Below are 20,156 nucleotides of genomic sequence, written 5' to 3' on the forward strand. Positions count from 1 at the left end.
CACATTGTAAGAAAATGTTTACACATACGATGTAGTATTAAAACCTGTAAGGTTCTACTTTATATGTTGACTGAACAGGTCGACCTATAGGCAGCACATTACCTTGATAGGTCGACACATAACCTCAGACAGTTCGACACATTACTTCAATAGGTCTACACATGGCTCATACAGGTCAACCTATTGAACAAAAATGTTGAAAATCACTCTTGTTTTCATTCCTTTTGCATTCCTTTTGCTCTATATTGGTCACATACATATAAATATCAGACAAATGGATCATTCTCTATTTTCTCCTCTTACCCTTATTTTTCAATAACTCTATTTTCTGCCCCAAATCACTATTTTATCTTATTATTATTATTATTATATTATTATTATTATTATTATTTTTATTATTATTATTATTATTATTTTATTTTTTTTATTATATTATTTTAATAAAATAAAACTCTACTAAACTCCAACAAACCTCAACAAAATGCCAAATAATCACATAACACACATTATCACCAAAATAAATAATTAAAAGTATATTTAATTACTCAAATGATTAAATAAAAGCAAAAAAAAAAATCAATTAAATAAGTTAATTGAATTTGGGTGTCATAGTAAACTCATAAGAAATTACAGTACATAACCAGTAGTGCATAACTAACAGTAAATACATTCATATGACAAACTATATTACCATATGTGTTGAGTAAAATTGTAGTAAATAAAGTCCTTTTGAAACAAAAGATATTAGTTAAGGGACTTGAAATATTAAATTTGATAGATAAAAGACTAAACTGAAATTAAAATTCATGTAATACATAAAGAGACCGAATATGTTATTTATCAGACGTGTTAAGATTGAAATAAAAATTCATGTAATAAATAAGGAGACCGAATATGTTATTTATTAGACGTGTTAAGATTGATAGTCTAACCAAATTGTAAATAAATTATCCCTATATTATGTTATTTATAAGACCAAATATGATACAACACTAAATTATACACACTATCATGAGAGTAATATTGAAGTAAACAAAGGAAATTGAATTAACATGATTAGAATAAGAATCTTGTTACATTTTATTGATCACTAATGAATGTGTAAGTCATGCATAATCTTACACCACCATGGTCACTTATCAATAATTCTAGAAACCAACTCAAGGAGTGCTTGGTTTCATATTCTACAACAACAAATACAGTTGACAACATTTGATCATTGAAGTCTCTTCCAATTACCGCAAGTATTTACCCTTCATAATAGCCTTTCAAAAAATAGCCATCCAAACATATTATGTGACTGCACTTGAAATAACGCTTTGGATATTCAATGTTTTCCTCACCACCTTAAAATGCATGCTTGACTTGTCACTTTCATAGTTCACCTATTCTACAACACTATATATATAGAGAGAGAATAAATAACGTTAAAATAAATAAATAGAGAATAAATATTTAAATGAAAAAGAGGGGTTTGAAAAAATATAATGGTAGTCCGAATAAAAATGTGTAGATTACCATAAACAATTTGTAAAGATTTTTTTTATCTTTATTATAAAATTATTTAATATTAAGATGCATTAATTAATATTTTTGTTATTGGGCCAAATAGATACAATATCCAGATTATATGATTAAACCAATTACATAGTTTAATCATACTTTTTCCGTTTAAAAATTATAATTGAGAGAGTTTTTAATTTTTTCATTCAAAAATTGCAGTTTGTAACAGTCCGTATAATATATATCTAGAATAGTATCATACAAGTGTTGTTATTTGGTATTGACACAATCATAAGTACCTATTGGCATCATTATATACACATGTCCTAAATAAAACATTAATGATACATGTCATACGATAAAGCCTAAAAATAAAAATCTAAGAACTATGTGCAATATCTTCATTGCACACAACTCCACAGCGGAAGATCACGATCATCACCGTCTCTTGAAACATTAGTAGATAGCTTTTCTTGTGTTCAACCTGCAAGGAATACTTGAAAAATAACAACAATAATGGAATGCAATAATAATCTCAGTGAGTTCTCATATCCTATGGGTCCACTCGGCTCTACAGGGTTTTCTAATCAAATCCTAACTCAAGTTTTCACCTTCCGTTACCGGTGCATCATTCGCACCTTGTAACTAGGACTTGAGTATCTAAGGGATATTCGCAATGTATGGAAACATGTCATTGAGTGCATCCACTCAACGAATCACTACTCGGATGTACGGAATATCAACCCCCAAGCGGATTTACGTCTAAGTCAGGCCTGGTTCATGCATGCTCGTATGATTTGACTTTCGCCGTGGATATCAGATCCTCTAGGAGTTTCAAACTCATTTCAAGCGACTGTATCCCGTATGAGACTCTAACCCACTTAGGGTATCTTTCATCGTATGTGACTCTACCCCACTTAGGTGTCCATCTTTGCCCCCACGTCCGCCGTGGTTGGGGCTCAAACCCAATTGAGACACGAATCATTGGTTCCACATCCCCACTTACCGCTTTACCTAAGCCTTTGAAGTGGTATGTGCACCCTCAAAACTAATTCCGAATACATGATTAATCCATAATAACAAATAGGACTTTCGGAGCAATGCTCCTCACCAAAATAGGACTTTTGGAACAAAAGTTCCTCACCAAAATATCAAACAAATGTCATGATATCATATCAATTCTCATGGCATCATAACATGATCCATTCTCATACATAAATCACCCATGTTCCATATAAAGCATATTGATTCGCTTACCAAGTGAATACTTGTCCACGATACACACCTAGGTACCATTGTGTCCAAGCATCGTTGTATACTCATTTCCATAACCTAGATTATCTTTCTAAGTTATTAATCAAGTTATTCTCCTAGGTTTCCTCACTTATCTTTGTAAGGTTTTTAATCATGTTAATTCACATTCAACATAACACAATGTTTAACATTCCTCATAATATAATTCATAGCATTTATAAATCACATAATATATTATAACATGGAGTAAGAATAATAGTCTTTTACGTTATCTTTCTAACGCAACCGTCAGTGTCCAAAACGGAGTTACAACACTCAAATAATTTAACAATCTAATTCAATCAAGAAATATAGGTTAACATTTGCCTCCTTGCACAAATATTCAGCAGCAAGAGCTTAACCTAGTGGTAAGGCTTGATTGATCAAGGAATTAATTTATCATATTTTAATTTATCATAGAATTAATTCATGTCAATTGATTGATCGAATGAATCAATCGATTGATTGGAATAATTCTCACAAAAATTTCACAAAACCAAGTCCCTAAAAATTTCTAACTTCTTCAAAAACATAAAGTTCAATCAATCGATCCTTGCCAAGGACCAATCGATTGGTTCCTAATAAATTTCACTTCTTCACAACAGAAAGTTCATCCAATCGATTGTACCAAAAAACCAATCAATTGGTTCTTCAATTTTCTTCACAAATTCATCTTCTAAACACTCCCTTTTCCAATTTCAACCACTCAAATCCATACAAAAACATTCACCATCATGAATCCATACCAAAACACATAACAATCATACAACATAACATAACATCAAGAACATCATGAAGCAACATCAACATGTTATTATCAATAACCACAATATCATACACATCATAATTCCCTTCATGAAATTCTTCCCCTCCCCAAGTCTAAATCTATCTAAGAAATCACCTTGGACACATGGAGATGGTAAAGATGGTGAAATAGAGATGAAGTTGGTGATGATGATGATAAAGATGAGATGATGATGGTGAAGCTAGTGAAGAGTGGGATAATGTCCTTTGAGGACCGCACGCCTAATGTGAAAGCTAACTCATTGCCTGCTCATGGTAATCCCTTTGTTAATATGGTAGATGGATGTCCAGGAAGTTTCTGAGTATTTGATGTGCTACGTATTCATCGATCTTTAATGGAAATGCACAAGACCCTGTGCACTATTAGTGATTGTGAGCATGACCATTCCAATTATGCAATCTGCAGTGTGAACCCCCGTGGGTGTTCGATTGTCAAGAGAGATATCCAAAAGTTGATGGATGAGAATGTAATCCAGATTCAACAGTCAAAGGATATAGATGATATCAACGTGATAATGCCAGTGTTTAAGACCCCTGAGCGGGTGGTAATTCAGTTCGATAGCAGCAACAGTAACAACATCAACAAATCAGTATCGCCGTTAGTGATACGGTTAGCTGGTCCAGTCTCGTATGCATCCGATAGAGTTGTTCCATATCAGTATAATGCGACAATGATAGAGAATGGTCAAGAGGTATCGTTTCCTACGACTAATTCTGTTATGAATATTACCGATATAACGAAGGTGACCCGCAGTGGTCGTGTGTTTGGTCCCGTTTTCTCTAAGGGTGTAGAGGATGTTTCTAAGAAGGTTGAAGTGCCTGTAGCAAATCCGGTTAGTGCTATAAAGTGTCAGTCTGGTGAATCCAGTAGTTTGAAGCCTAATGACGATGATGAGGTACTTCGTTTAATTAATAAGAGGGAATTCAATATGGTGGAGCGGGTGCTCCAAACTCCCTCCAAGATTTCAGTGTTGTCTCTGCTCATGAATTCTAAAGCGCACAGAGAAGCATTGAAAAAGGTATTGGAGCAAGCTTATGTAGAGCATGATGTAATAGTGGATCAGTTTGATCATATTGTGGCTAACATCACTTCCCGCAACAACTTGAGCTTTTGTGATGAAGAACTTCCCGAGGAAGGCAGAAATCACAACCGGGAATTACATATATCGATGAATTGTAAGGAGTACGTGTTGTCCAATATATTGGTTGATACCGACTCATCTTTGAATGTACTCCCGAAGTAAACTCTGTCCAGATTATCATATCAAGGAGATCTGATGAGATACAGTGGCGTGATCGTCAAAGCTTTTGATAGTTCTCACAAGACTGTTGTTGGTGAGGTGGACCTTTCAGTAAATATAGGTCCGAGTGATTTCCAAATTACTTTCAAGGTAATAGATATCCACCCGGCCTATAGCTGCTTGTTATGAAGGTCATGGATACATGAGGCAGGAGCTGTGACATCCATTATGCATCAGAAGTTGAAATTCGTGAAGAATGGCAAGCTCGTCATCGTGGGTGGAGAGAAAGATTTGTTGGTAAGCCATTTGTCGTCTTTCTCATATGTTGAAGTTGAGGATGAGATTGGAACTCCATTTCAAGCTCTACCTATTGCTGGAGAAAAAAGAGTTGGGGAACATATGTCCTCTTGTAAAGACGCTAAGAAGATTGTTGAAGATGGTAGTTCAGATCAGTGAGGTCGGATGGTATAGGTCGCCGAGAACAAGAACAGAGCCAGTTTGGGATTCCAGCAAGGGTCATCCGTGAGAAAAGATGAAGATGTGAAAACTAGTTTCCGTAGCGGAGGGTTCATCCATGGCAATGCACAACACTCAACTGTAGTGATTGAGGATGATGAAGACGAAGATTGCACCAATTTTGTGACGCATGGAAAAAGTTGCAACAATTGGATCATTATCGATATTCCTGTTATTGTTCATCGCTCTAAGTAATTGCTTTATTGTATTTGAAAATCCCTCTCCTATGCCTAAGGGAGAAGTGAACATTGTTAGGCATCTTTCAATTTGATCATTAATAAAATGCAATTCTATTCATCCACATCTATGATGTTTTACTTTTACTTTTTGCTTTTCTGAAAATGGTAATCACAAAAAACATGAATAAATTAATAATAATTGTCCATCTGCATAATATTTGGTCACAATTCACTTCTCTAAAATCAAAATATCAAATCATTATGCAGGTTGGTTTCTAAACCCATTGAATACAATGATCCTACTCCTTCTCCGAACTTTGAATTCCCTGTGTTTAAGGCTGAGGAAGAAGGTGATGAAGAAGTGTCTGATGAATTACTTCGTCTACTTGAGCCCGAGGAAAAAGCCATTCAGTTGTTCGAAGAGCAGATTGAATTAGGCAACTTGGGTTCCGAGGATGATGTGAAGGAAGTCAAGATTGGGTCTCGACTGTGTCCAGAGGTTAAGAAGGGGTTGATTGATCTTCTTCGAGAGTATTCAGATGTGTTTTCTTGGTCCTATCAAGACATGCCTGGTTTGGATTCTGAGATTGTGGAGCATAGATCCTTTAACCTTGTCTGACCTATGACAAATCTCTTGTTTGACCCATGACAAATCTCCAAAAATAATACTTTTAAATCTCCAAAAATAATTCTTTTAAATCTCCAAAAATAATACTTTTAAATCTCCAAAAATAATGGAATTTTTTCTCCAAGGTCCTTTAATCTTGTTTGATCTATGTCAAAAATCTCTTGGCCATTTAGTTGGTGTTTTGAAGAGATTTTAGGTTTTTGATCAAACATATTATAATTAAATGCATTTTAATTTGATTTTTAATTTGTTTTATTGTGAATAAATCGTGTTGAGCTATTTTTATTGACTTGTTAAGTTTGACTATTGTGTTTGGGCCTTGGTACAGGTTGATTTGACTTTTGTTGGATTAAAACCATTGGATTTAGGGGATTGATGAAATGTATATTTCATATCCCAAAATGAATGAATGATTTTAATTTGATAAAAGTCCTCCCATGACCAATTTGTGTTTGTCTCATCCCCCCTCCCTCTTCATCTTCAATCCCTTTATATCCCATTTATTCCATTGACCTATGATATCTCTATGTCCTAAGGCTAATTGGTTCATAAACCAATACCAGTATGGATGAGATTAGGTCCACTCTTTTGCCATTTTCTTTTTAAGTGTGGTATGTTTTAGGAGTATGGTTCATTATACCATATCTCTAACATGCATTAACACTAAAATTTCTATTACCCGACCTCAGATAGTTGTGACTTCTACATAAGTCCAATTACGATTGCTTAACATATCGCTAAATTTTGACCCAAAAGCATAGCATTCTAGAAAGTGAGATTGTAAGTCTCCCCCCTTTCATGGTATTGTGTGGAAACTTTGCCTTTTTTCCTTCCTTTGGAAGGTGTCTTCGTTCAAGGATCCATGCTTGTGAATAGAGGGTTGAGTGTTCTCCAAAGAATAACTTAAACAATTGAAAACCAAAAGCAAAACTAACATCTAATAAACTAACATTTGGACTAACTTTTAAATTCAAGTCATTTACCTTATGTACTTTAAATTCAAGCCATTTTACCATTTTGTCATTATTCATTATCATTTAACTTTTTTATTTTTAATGTCATTTTCACTTTGCTCACTTGAGCCATATATTGTGAATATATTGTGATTGTATATACTTGTCTGTGTATTTTATTTGTGTTTGCCGCCTTAGGACCTTAATGTACATAGTAACAACAAAAAACCCTTAAAAAAGTGTTTGTGTGGACTGTTGGATTTGATCTGAGACTTTGGACTTAGAATTAGGCAACATTCCCTATGCAAAAGGACTTGGTCAATGCCAAATTTTCTGAAGCCAAGCCATTGTGAATTGAACTTTCATCTGATGCAAGTATTGAGATCCCTTTTTGAGTTCATCTGCTACATGATGCAAATGTTACTTTGAACCTGTGTCTAATGCCTTATTCTGAGTCATTCAAGGAGTATGTCATCTGATACATGGGAACTTAAGAAGAAGACTATGGAGTTGCTAGCTTGGATGTGGCTATGTTTATTTGATGCCTTTACTCTTCATCTTGCTATTTGTGTATTGATATTGCTTGATTTCAAAGTCCAAAGAAAATTGGGTTTCTATATGACATTCTTGTCTATTGGATTGCATTCTATTGGTCAGATCTTTTCAACTCTTAACTTTTAAATTCTTGCTTAGGATTAGTCTCTTCATCTCCTCCCACTTCTTAAATTTCAAATATCTCCCCCCTTTTTAAAAATATTTTTTGCTCGTGATTTCTAAACATAGACTTTATTGCAAATTAGAAACTTTGGCATTATGCCATTGCATTTTTAAACTCTTTTCTTAAACCAAACTTATAAATTAATCTAACCATATTGACTTACAACTTCAAAAGACAAAAAGAACTAACACTCATTCAAACTCTTTTAGGCCTTTGGTTCCTTTCTTAAACTTAAATTTTTGTTAAAAGCAATTAACTCACTTTGAAATTGATACCACCAACTATGAGGTTTTGATCCCTCATTTTATGTTGGTACGTAGGCACAAGTCCGAAGGTCTTGTCAAACACAAAAATATAATTAATAAATTCTTTTCTCATCTCCACATTCTATTTATTGCAAATATCCTTTATACCGAAACACATACACACCTAAGAAAGGGCTCCCTAGGAGTGCCTAGGATACTTTGGGTGCTAACAGCTTCCCTCTGTGTAACCCTCTTACATGTAATCTCTGGCATTTAATTAGTTTTGATTTGAAAACTTCTTATCTTGGAATTTTGTTCGTACTTTTCCCTTTTCCTTTGGAAACAATGAAAGTGGGATGGTGACTCTAGTTTAGTTGATGTTAAGTTTATCCGTAGCTTAATGGTCATGAATTTACCGCTACATACGGGTATTAGGAAGAAAATACAGTCATTTGGATGTATTGGAGATTTGTGTCGTTATGTGTTTAGAGAGGGTTTTCTATTTTTCCGTTAAAAAATATTTTGTTTAGAGGGTTTCCTATTTTTCCAATTCAAAAATAGTTTATTGAGAGGGTTTGCAATTTTTCCGTCCAAAAATTGTAATCGATAGATAATTTACAATTTTTCCGTTCAAAAATTGTAATTGAGATAGTTTTTAATTTTTCCATTCAAAAATTGTAATCGAGAGAGTTTTTAATTTTATAGTTTAAAAATTACAATTGGAAGGGTTTGCAATTTTCTCTAAAATTAAATGATGATTTTATGAATTTTTTTTGCTTCTTTTTCTTTTTTCAGAGAAGGTTACCGCGTGCGTAAAATTATCCTCAATAAACTTTAAAATATATATACATTCTTTAAAAGTGTGAGCTGAATAAACTCTTAGGATATTCAATGTTATCCTCACCACCTTAAAATGCTTGACTTGTCACTTTCATAGTAGACCTAACAATTCATGAGCACATGATTTCTTTTTATATAATTCTTGCCTATTTCTGTGCTCCCTTCTTCTAGATAGTTTCCTTTCCTTAATTCAGAATTCCATTCTTCTACATTGGGTCTACAACACTATATATATATTTAACATTAAAATAAATAAATAGAGAATAAATATTTAAATGATAAAGAGGGGTTTGAAAATGTATAATGGTAGTACGAATAAAAATGTGTAGATTACCATAAACAATTTGTAAAGATTTTTTTATCTTCATTATAAAATTATTTGATATTAAGATGCATTAATTAATATTTTTGTTATTGGGCCAAATAGATACAATAATCCATTACATAGTTTCAAACCCTAACTATAAATTCAACGGCGCTACTGATGCTAATTTTCAATGGCGTTACTGCTAATATCAACTCAACCTGAATCAAAGGCAGCTACCGTGACTTTGATTTAAATTCTCGTATTCATTTGCACTATTTCTTTAGATATGATTCCACATCTACTAAATTTCACTTAATCTTGTTATAAATTATGCAGCTTCATCCTAACCGTTGAAGATGAAGTTTATTAATTCAGCAAAAATCTCTACAATGCAATTTGATTGGTCTAGTTTTTTATTCTTCAATCGTGATTTCCTTGATTAAAAGGTGAGTCATAGTTTGTATTTTCAAAATGATTGATCGCATGTCAGAGTTATATTTTTCAGCAACGATTCTTGTTTTTATTAAGATTTTGAAATTTGTGTTATGTGAATTTGTTGTGGTGAAGTGTTTGTTAGTTGTTTCAATAGTTCTGTTTGATGAGATAATAAAATATATGCTTGCTAGATATGTTTGGTCTCTTCATTATGTAGTTTACAAGATTTGATTGAATATATTTTGTTGGATTCTTGCAATTTTGATAGATTTGAGCTTATGAAACTTAATGTCTTATGGTTTGATTCATGGATATTGATCAATCCATTAACAAGAAACCTTTTTTTCTATGATTGTTTTTCTGTTTACGAATATACTTACATTTTGTTTTTTATTTGACAAAAAATTACAGTAAGAGTTTGTGAGTTTGAAGGGTAGATCCAGAAGGATAATGTCGTAACAACTATCACCGACAACTGTATTTTTGACACACACTTATGAGATGGTAGATGATTTTGTTACCGATGATCTTATTTGTTGGGGTATAACATGCAAAGTTTTCAAGAGATTTACTTCTGAAGTATTTACCAATGATGTCATTTGTTGGAGATTTGCTAGAGATTTACTTCCTAAATATTTCAAGCACAACTATATACACAACATGAAGAAGACAGTCATTTTTTTTATAAGAACACAAATGATATCTACAATAATACGAAAACAACATTTGTTTGATAAAAACATATTATATTTATTTATACAACTGTAGGAAGAATTATTTCAATGTTTTTTTAATTCACATGTATTTTAAGTTCGCATTTTGAGTTCATGTTATGTACAGCAAAAGAAAGACAACATTTGTGTGATAGGAATAAAGATGATATACACAAAATGAAAAAGACAATATTTTATTTTTATGCTTTATTTCATTTTTTACAATTTTGTTCTAATTAAAAACCCTAAAAGTCAAATATTTAGATTCATTGAATAAAATCAAAAAAATATATTAGGTTAGAATCCATTTACATTAATTATTTATTTTATTTTATTGTTGATTCAGCTTTTAATGTTATGATTAAATGTTTTAACCTAAACTTGATATAAATAGAAGAAACATTTTCACATATTGATTTTTTTCCTATTTTTAGAGTTTTTCTTTTTTGTTATGTTTTTACCTTCACGCAAATTATTTTAAAATTATAACTTCTACTTTTTTAATATTTATATTTAATTTCCAAATTTTTTATTAATTTTTTAAATAATTATCATATTATTCATTTTTCATGTATTTTAGTCTAGAAATAGAGAAAAATCAATATAAAAAAAAGTAAAAATAAAAATCCTTTTATTATTAACTTTATTACACTACGATTATTATTATTTACTAAAATTATAAAAATTAATTTCACTTAATCGTTTTGTTGTTACATTTTAGATAAGCCATTAATCCATCCAAATTCATTTGCTTGACACCTAAGAAATAAATAAAATAAAACCATTGTTTTTTCACTTTTTATTCAAAATCTATAAAAACAATAAATAAAAAAATATTGTGATTATTATAGAAAAATCCAAAAGTCAAAAGGGCTATTTTTATTAATTAATTTTTTTTATGCTTTATTTCATTTTTGACAAATTTATTTTAATAAAAACCATAAAACTCAAATATTTTGATTCATTGCATAAAATCAAAAAAATATATTAGGTTAGAATCCATTTACATTAATTATTTATTTTATTTTATTGTTGATTTAGCTTTTAATGTGATAATTAAATATTTTGACCTAAACTTGATATAAATAGAACATTTTCACATACTGAATTTTCCCTATTTTTAGAGTTTTTCTTTTTTCTTTTTATGTTTTTACCTTCCCTTAAATTATTTTAAATTAAAAATTCTACTTTTTTAATTTTTAATTTTAATTTTCGAATAATTTTATAAAATTTAAAAATAATTATAATAGTATTCATTTTTCATGTATTTTAGTCTAAAAATAAAGGAAAATCAATATAAAAAAATCAAAATCCTTTTATTATTACCTTTACTACACTACTATTATTATTATTCAATAAAATTCTGAAGAAAAAAAATCATTTAATCATTTTGCTGTTACATTTTACATAAGCCATGAATCCATCGAAATTCATTTGCTTGGCACCTAAGAAACAAATGAAATACATCTGAAGTTAAAGAAAAAGAGTGGAATAATTCTTGCTATAGTTGTATATACAATTTGTGTTTCTATCAAACAAATGTTGTCTTCTTATTTCTGTATATATCATTTGTGTTCTTATCAAATAAAATATTATTGTATGTTGTGTATATCATCTTTATTTATAGTTGTGTAGCAAACTCAACACACTACAACAAACAAGACCTTAGACAGCGCTTTTTTTAGCCTTAAACAGCGCTTTAAAGCGCTGTCTAAACCTCCGCTGCTAAAGGTTTAGACAACGCTTTTTTAAATCTTAAAAGCGTTGTCTAACCCCCCCCCCCCCCCCCTTAGACAGCGCTTTGGCCAAAAGCGCTTTATAAGACCCTCTTATTTTAAATTTTTTAGGTATACCTTAGACAGCGCTTTTGAAAAGCGCTGTCTAAGCCCCACCCCCTTAGACAGCGCTTTGGCCAAAAGCGCTTTCTAAGACCCTCCTATTTTAATTTTTTTAGGTATACCTTAGACAGCGCTTTTCAAAAAGCGCTGTCTAAGCCCCCCACTTAGACAGCGCTTTTGCCTAAAGCGCTTTCTAATCCCCCCCTTAGATAGCGCTTTTTACAAAAGCGCTGTCTAAGGTATACGAAAATTTTTGAAGCTTTTGTTTTAAACCACATTTTTTCCAGGTTTATAAACCAGAATTTCTACCTGTTTTCAACCAGATTTTGACAGACAATTATCACATTTTATATATGCCATTTTGGCCTTTTTTCTACCAATTTTTGGCTAACAAATATATATATATATACCAATTCAAACCAATTTTGCCTTAAATGTATCAAAATATATACAAATTTATGTACACATTTACAAGTCATAACATATACTACAAATGTACACATTAATTACACAAATTTATGAACAAACATTGAGCTTTATCATGAATTGACACCACTCCTCTTTGATTTCGTCCACTTGATCCTTTGTATAAATGCACACTTGAATTCATCAAAGTACTACATAATAATATAACATATTTTGAATTAATTCCAACTATTTAATTATATGAGATATGTGTAAATATAAAAATAACTCATAAGTTAGAAATACATACATCGGTGGGAATCTTTAATCGGCCCAAAGCAAGAGTATCTCGCATAAACCTCAACATGAAATACCCGCAATCTATTTGATTACGTTGTTGAGGACACTACATATGAAAAAAAAATATGGATTATAAATCCTAAGTTTTATCAAGTGTCATCACTAATATAATAAAAAATGTGGTAATTAAAAATATACCGCCACTTTAATCCATGTAATGGAGTTGGCGCCCCTCCTTGAGGTTTGGATATCTCGTTGGGCCCGAAAAGCTTGTAGGACGCTAATAAAATAAAAATGAAGCAATTAGAACAATTCACATAAACTAAGAAAATTTTTGAACATTCTCACTTACGTGTCAATTAGGACCTTCATATCCGGGTATGTTGTCCAATCATTTCCTAACGAGTCAAGATAATACACAATTTCTCGGATAGGATTGATTGCGAGCAACAACCAATGTCCACTGTAATGATTAGGCAAATGTTAGATGGTAACTTGGAAAATAATTATAATAGATGAATTTAGAATGAAATGCTAACCCGGTATTAAACGGTATAAAAAACAACTTCTCCGCATCTTTATTGTCCATGAGGATCCGAAGAACGTACTCCGTCACGGTATCCGGTCTACTTAAGATTAAACCTAAGTTGACGGTCGCGGGTGCTAAGAATCCGAATGACACGTCCAAACCATTGAGGCACATCAATTCGTCATACAAAAACCTAATATAAAAACATCATTAACACCTCTTTTGAAACATAAAGTAAACCGGATTAACATAAAGTAAACATCATTAATATAAGTTGTTTAATTAATAAAACAAAGTAGACCGGATTTACCTAATATATGTATTGACAACGGTGACGCCGATTTCTTCATGACTAAAAACTTGCATGAAGTCTTCATTACCAATCATTTGGTCGTAATCAAAGCCGAAAATCCCTACCTCCATATGTACAGTCCGAACACCTCCGGTCGGTATATCGGTCATCTCTAGAGATGTCCTGAGGCACGACCTATACTTGGTGGTAGGTTTTTTCCTAGCTACGGTCTTCTTAGCACCAGAACTTTTTACCCGTGCGGAGGCGTTGCTAACCTCCTTTTTTTGTTGTGCGGAGGCATTGCTAACCTCATTTTCTTGAAGCTACATGTCATATAAATAGTTAGATCAAATTAAGAATGTAACAACTTCCATGAATATATGTCATATAATTGTATATTACCTCTTTTCTTGAAACCGTGGACTCGGTATGCCGTGGAATCGCATTATCTTTTGATTTGGATTTTGTGGGAGTCTATTTAACATAACCAAGGAAAATATGTAAGTAAAATTTTAAGCATAAATTTTAAACTTTGAATATACACATTAAAGTTAACATAAGTTTTAAGCATACCTCATATCCTACGCATATGAGGTTTGTCGGCCATGCAACAAACGAACCTACTGCTTCGTGCACCGTTGTTGCATCCGAATCATCGCTAGGATATGGTAATGCTGCATTCGGCTCAACTGCAATATCAACTGATACCTTCAAACATCCAGCAGGGAGCTCTCTAGTGTGGAGTAATACTCCGCTAACGTTATGCACTTTTCCCTTGCCAACCATCCGATAGTATGGTGACGACAAATACAACTGACAATGGGAAATGCCCTAAAACCAATAATAACAAGAAATCGTTAATGTGTATATATGTCAAATACATAATTTAAGCAAATAGTTCAATTTAAGACAATTATATGTAATTACCTCTGGAATGTTCGGCTGAAAGGTACAGTTGATACTGTCTTTGTCCGAAGCATCTCTGTATACTGTTGAGGCGCTAGCCTCTCTTTCTCTCCTCAATGCATCAAGCTTAGCTTGCATGGCTTCCAATCTTGCATGAAGCTCCCGATTACTAGGAGCCTTTCCTTTTTTAATACTCAGGGAGGTCGGAGTGACTCCAAATCCCTTACCCCTCACCCGACCAGAATACTCAGGGACATCTAATGCCCGACTAAGTATGCCCTTAGTATCATCGGGAGATAAAGACTGAGATAGCTCCTCTTGAAAAATCAGATGAATACTGTATACTTGTCAAATATTTGTGTATAAAAATGTTATTCAATTAATGAAAAAATGTTATACTTACACATTTCTGGTATACGTGTAAAACTTCTTCTTGAGGAACTCCAGATTTGCCCACACGGGCTTCCTTCCACAAAACATGTGCAGGAAGAGATGTTTCTGAACTTTCCTCCTTCTGCAGCTACACATTAAGTCATACAATTTGATCAGATAAAACTAATATATGATGAACAAATTTGTTATCGCAATTTATAAATACTTACCATGGATTGTTCTAAGCGTCCATATCCGACACGTCCTTTTCGGTACGGATATGCGGGACTTGATGCTCTTTTTCGATTTGTAGCACTTATTCTTTGAAAAACCGGGTCTTGTCTTTTGGATTTGAAAGCTTCCCATTCTTCAGCCGATATCAAACTTTCATATTTTTTAGGAAGCTCCGCATCCACAAAATTACCATCTGCATCCTTAAGGAACTTGGATGATAAAAATGTCTGAAACCCTCTTAGAAGCTTTCCGGCCAATTTCATACAAAAACCTCTTCTTTCTTCTTCGATGTTAAAACATCGCTAAGAAAAACATACAGATTGATAGTTAGTATCGGTAATTGAAAAAACATAATTGATACCGTATAATTAAGGGCCAAATGATTGTACCTTTATCTCACTCCAAATTTTTTCTTTGGACTCATTCAGCTCTTTGTTTCTCCAATCATCACATGTAATGGGAATTTCATTCCTTACTAGTGCACCGATAAAACTAGTTAAGGTATGCCCATTAGGTTCTATAAGCTGTCCCTGGTTGCTCCAATAGACATCTAGTATGATGCCTCGAGATCTTCCTTGGACCACCCTTCTCATTACTGTGATGCCTCTTCGAATTTCTTCTTCCGCGGATACTTTTTTACTAACTTCCTCATGTTGGTCATCAGCCATGTCTAACCTGTAATAAACCAAGGAAACCATCAAATATCAAATATAACTTATAATCAAAGCAATTGAAAACAAAAAAATAAAGAAATCATGCATTATCAGATATAACTTATAATCAAAGCAATTGAAAACAAAAATATAACGAAATCATGCATTATCAGATATAACTTATAATCAAAGCAATTGAAAACAAAAAAATAAAGAAATCATGCATTATCAGATATAACTTATAATCAAAGCAATTGAAATATCCAACACTGATAACTTTGATCAATTCCATGCCTCAGCAAATGCGATTTCAATCCATGTGCGTCAACCTTACCAATATAACAACAACGCAAGCAAGGACAATGCATTCGTCTGGGGTTTTCAGCGTGTTGAACAGCATACTTAACGAATTCCGCAACCCCACTCTCGTACTCTTTGGTCATTCGATCGGCACAGATCCATGTTTTATCCATGGTTTTCCTACTTATTAAAGTAAACAATTAATCCAGACGAAAATAGATAACTAAGGTAGTATCTTTGAATATCCTAACAATTATAAAGTTCAATTCATTTTAAACTTCAAAAACCTATACATAACCAATGTTAATATAAACTTCAATAACGTATCCGATACGCCAATATACCAACTTTAATTACCTCATCACTTTCATTTTTTATATTACAAGAATCAAACTTTTTCTATTACAATATACCTATAACTATACCTATAACACGTTAATTTTTCTATAACTAACTTTAATTTTCTATTACAACATTATTACTTATCAAACATAACAACTTTAATTACCTCATCACTTTCATTTTTTCTATTACAAGAATCAAACTTTTTCTTCCATTACTTTTCTCTTATCAACATTATTCTATTATCAACATTTTTCTATTATCAACATTATTACTTATCAAACATAACAACAACAATGTACCTTATGAACTCAGTTTTTACAAACTCAGTTTTCTAATCAAACATAACAACAACAATGTACCTTATTGTTTTCCTTACAAACATCAACATTTTTCTATTGTCAACTTCTAAACTCAGTTTTTATGAATCAAAACAACTTCAAAAAGAATAATACACTAAACTCAGTCAACAAGATTATGCACATTCTCAACATTAGTAAACTACCGCAAGATTATAAACATTCTCAACAAGATTATAAACATTCTCAACATTCTCAACAAGATTATACAGTAGAAACGAAGAAATGAAGAAATATTGAAGAACATACCGCAAGAAATGAAGAACAGTAGAAACGAAAAACGAAGTCAACACCCAAATGTCGAGACACGTACGATTCTTCAAACACGTTCAATGATTGAAACCGAAAAATGGAAGTGTATTCGTGTTCGCTGTTATGGTTTTCGCTGATAGGGTTTCAACGTTCGCAGGAGGGAAAACAAAAGAACAGAGAACGAAAACTGAAATGAGGTCTGAAATTTTATTTTAATTAGACCTTAGACAGCGCTTTTGTGGAAAGCGCTTTCTAAGGTATGCCGTAGACAGCGCTTTCCAAAAGCGCTTTCTAAACCCCCCCTTAGACAGCGCTTTTGGTTTTAATTTTTTTTTAATTTAAAGACTTTAGACAGCGCTTTATCAAAAGCGCTGACTAAGGTCTATATTTCAAAGCGCTTTCTAAAAGCGCTGTCTAAGGGGGGGTCTTAGACAGCGCTTTTAGAAAGCGTTGTCTAAGACCCCCCCTTAGACAGCGCTTTCATTATTTTTTTGGAACATTTTCCGTGTTTTATTTTAATTTTAACCTTAGACAGCGCTTTCTTTTAAAAGCGCTGTCTAAGATGCGCTGTTAAAAGTCATTTTTGGCGTAGTGACATGTTCTAAAGAAGTAGTTAAAAAGCATATTACCAGTACTTAAATCAAACTCAGCAGTAGTGTCGTCATGAGTTGGTATTAACAGATGATGCTAAGTGAATATATACACAGGGTTTGTCTAGCTAGGGTTTGAAATTATGTAATGATGGGTTTATAAATATCAACCGGGTTTCTGTATCTTTGGCCCAATGCATATTTTGAAGATAAGGAGAATTGTATATTTGCAGCGAAGTGAAAATTATGCAAGCCTGTCATGAAGGAGCTATGCCATTAGAATATGAGGTTTTATTTAAGAATGGTAGAAGTGTAATGAAATGGCAATGCATATTTTGGCGTCTTCTCGTATTCTTCTTTCATGAGTTTATGTTATCAAACTAGCATATAATTTTTTTTATTATGGATGATTTTATATGGTCTAGATTTGTAAATGATTTTTGTAATACTTTTAAACCCATTGAATACAATGATCCTACTCCTTCTCTGAACTTTGAATTCCCTGTGTTTGAGGCTGAGGAAGAAGGTGATGAAGAAGTGTCTGATGAATTACTTCGTCTACTTGAGCCCGAGGAAAAAGCCATTCAGTTGTTCGAAGAGCAGATTGAATTAGGCAACTTGGGTTCCGAGGATGATGTGAAGGAAGTCAAGATTGGGTCTCGACTGTGTCCAGAGGTTAAGAAGGGGTTCATTGATCTTCTTCGAGAGTATTCAGATGTGTTTTCTTGGTCCTATCAAGACATGCCTGGTTTGGATTCTGAGATTGTGGAGCATAGATCCTTTAACCTTGTCTCACCTATGACAAATCTCTTGTTTGACCCATGACAAATCTCCAAAAATAATACTTTTAAATCTCCAAAATAATTCTTTTAAATCTCCAAAAATAATACTTTTAAATCTCCAAAAATAATGGAATTTTTTCTCCAAGGTCCTTTAATCTTGTTTGATCTATGTCAAAAATCTCTTGGCTATTTAGTTGGTGTTTTGAAGAGATTTTAGGTTTTTGATCAAACATATTATAATTTAATGCATTTTACTTTGATTTTTAATTTGTTTTATTGTGAATAAATCGTGTTGAGCTATTTTTATTGACTTGTTAAGTTTGACTATTGTGTTTGGGCCTTGGTCAAGGTTGATTTGACTTTTGTTGGATTAAAACCATTGGATTTAGGGGATTGATGAAATGTATATTTCATATCCCAAAATGAATGAATGATTTTAATTTGATAAAAGTCCTCCCATGACCAATTTGTGTTTGTCTCATCCCCCCTCCCTCTTCATCTTCAATCCCTTTATATCCCATTTATTCCATTGACCTATGATATCTCTATGTCCTAAGGCTAATTGGTTCATAAACCAATACCAGTATGGATGAGATTAGGTCCACCCTTTTGCCATTTTCTTTTTAAGTGTGGTATGTTTTAGGAGTATGGTTCATTATACCATATCTCTAACATGCATTAACACTAAAATTTCTATTACCCGACCTCAGATAGTTGTGACTTCTACATAAGTCCAATTACGATTGCTTAACATATCGCTAAATTTTGACCCAACAGCATAGCATTCTAGTAAGTGAGATTGTAAGTCTCCCCCCTTTCATGGTATTGTGTGGAAACTTTTCCTTTTTTCCTTCCTTTGGAAGGTGTCTTGGTTCAAGGATCCATGCTTGTGAATAGAGGGTTGAGTGTTCTCCAAAGAATAACTTAAACAATTGAAAACCAAAAGCAAAACTAACATCTAATAAACTAACATTTGGACTAACTTTTAAATTCAAGTCATTTACCTTATGTACTTTAAATTCAAGCCATTTTACCATTTTGTCATTATTCATTATCATTTAACTTTTTTATTTTTAATGTCATTTTCACTTTGCTCACTTGAGCCATATATTGTGAATATATTGTGATTGTATATACTTGTCTGTGTATTTTATTTGTGTTTGCCGCCTTAGGACCTTAATGTACATAGTAACAACAAAAAACCCTTAAAAAAGTGTTTGTGTGGACTGTTGGATTTGATCTGAGACTTTGGACTTAGAATTAGGCAACATTCCCTATGCAAAAGGACTTGGTCAATGCCAAATTTTCTGAAGCCAAGCCATTGTGAATTGAACTTTCATCTGATGCAAGTATTGAGATCCCTTTTTGAGTTCATCTGCTACATGATGCAAATGTTACTTTGAACCTGTGTCTAATGCCTTATTCTGAGTCATTCAAGGAGTATGTCATCTGATACATGGGAACTTAAGAAGAAGACTATGGAGTTGCTAGCTTGGATGTGGCTATGTTTATTTGATGCCTTTACTCTTCATCTTGCTATTTGTGTATTGATATTGCTTGATTTCAAAGTCCAAAGAAAATTGGGTTTCTATATGACATTCTTGTCTATTGGATTGCATTCTATTGG

At 32.6% G+C, this 20,156-nt stretch overlaps 1 protein-coding gene across 1 annotated transcript in view; it reads left to right on the plus strand.

Moving 5' to 3' along the window:
• The first annotated feature begins 4,271 nt into the window (after window positions 1-4,271).
• Window positions 4,272-20,156, plus strand: part of LOC127101895 (uncharacterized) — a 31,842-nt gene continuing 15,957 nt past the window's right edge. The window contains exon 1 of the mRNA XM_051039325.1: window positions 4,272-4,449. Within this exon, the coding sequence (XP_050895282.1) occupies window positions 4,272-4,449 (178 nt within the window). The remainder of the gene's footprint in view (window positions 4,450-20,156) is intronic.

This window comes from Lathyrus oleraceus, chromosome 7 (genome assembly GCF_024323335.1).
Source record: "Lathyrus oleraceus cultivar Zhongwan6 chromosome 7, CAAS_Psat_ZW6_1.0, whole genome shotgun sequence".
Taxonomy (NCBI): Eukaryota; Viridiplantae; Streptophyta; class Magnoliopsida; order Fabales; family Fabaceae; genus Lathyrus; species Lathyrus oleraceus.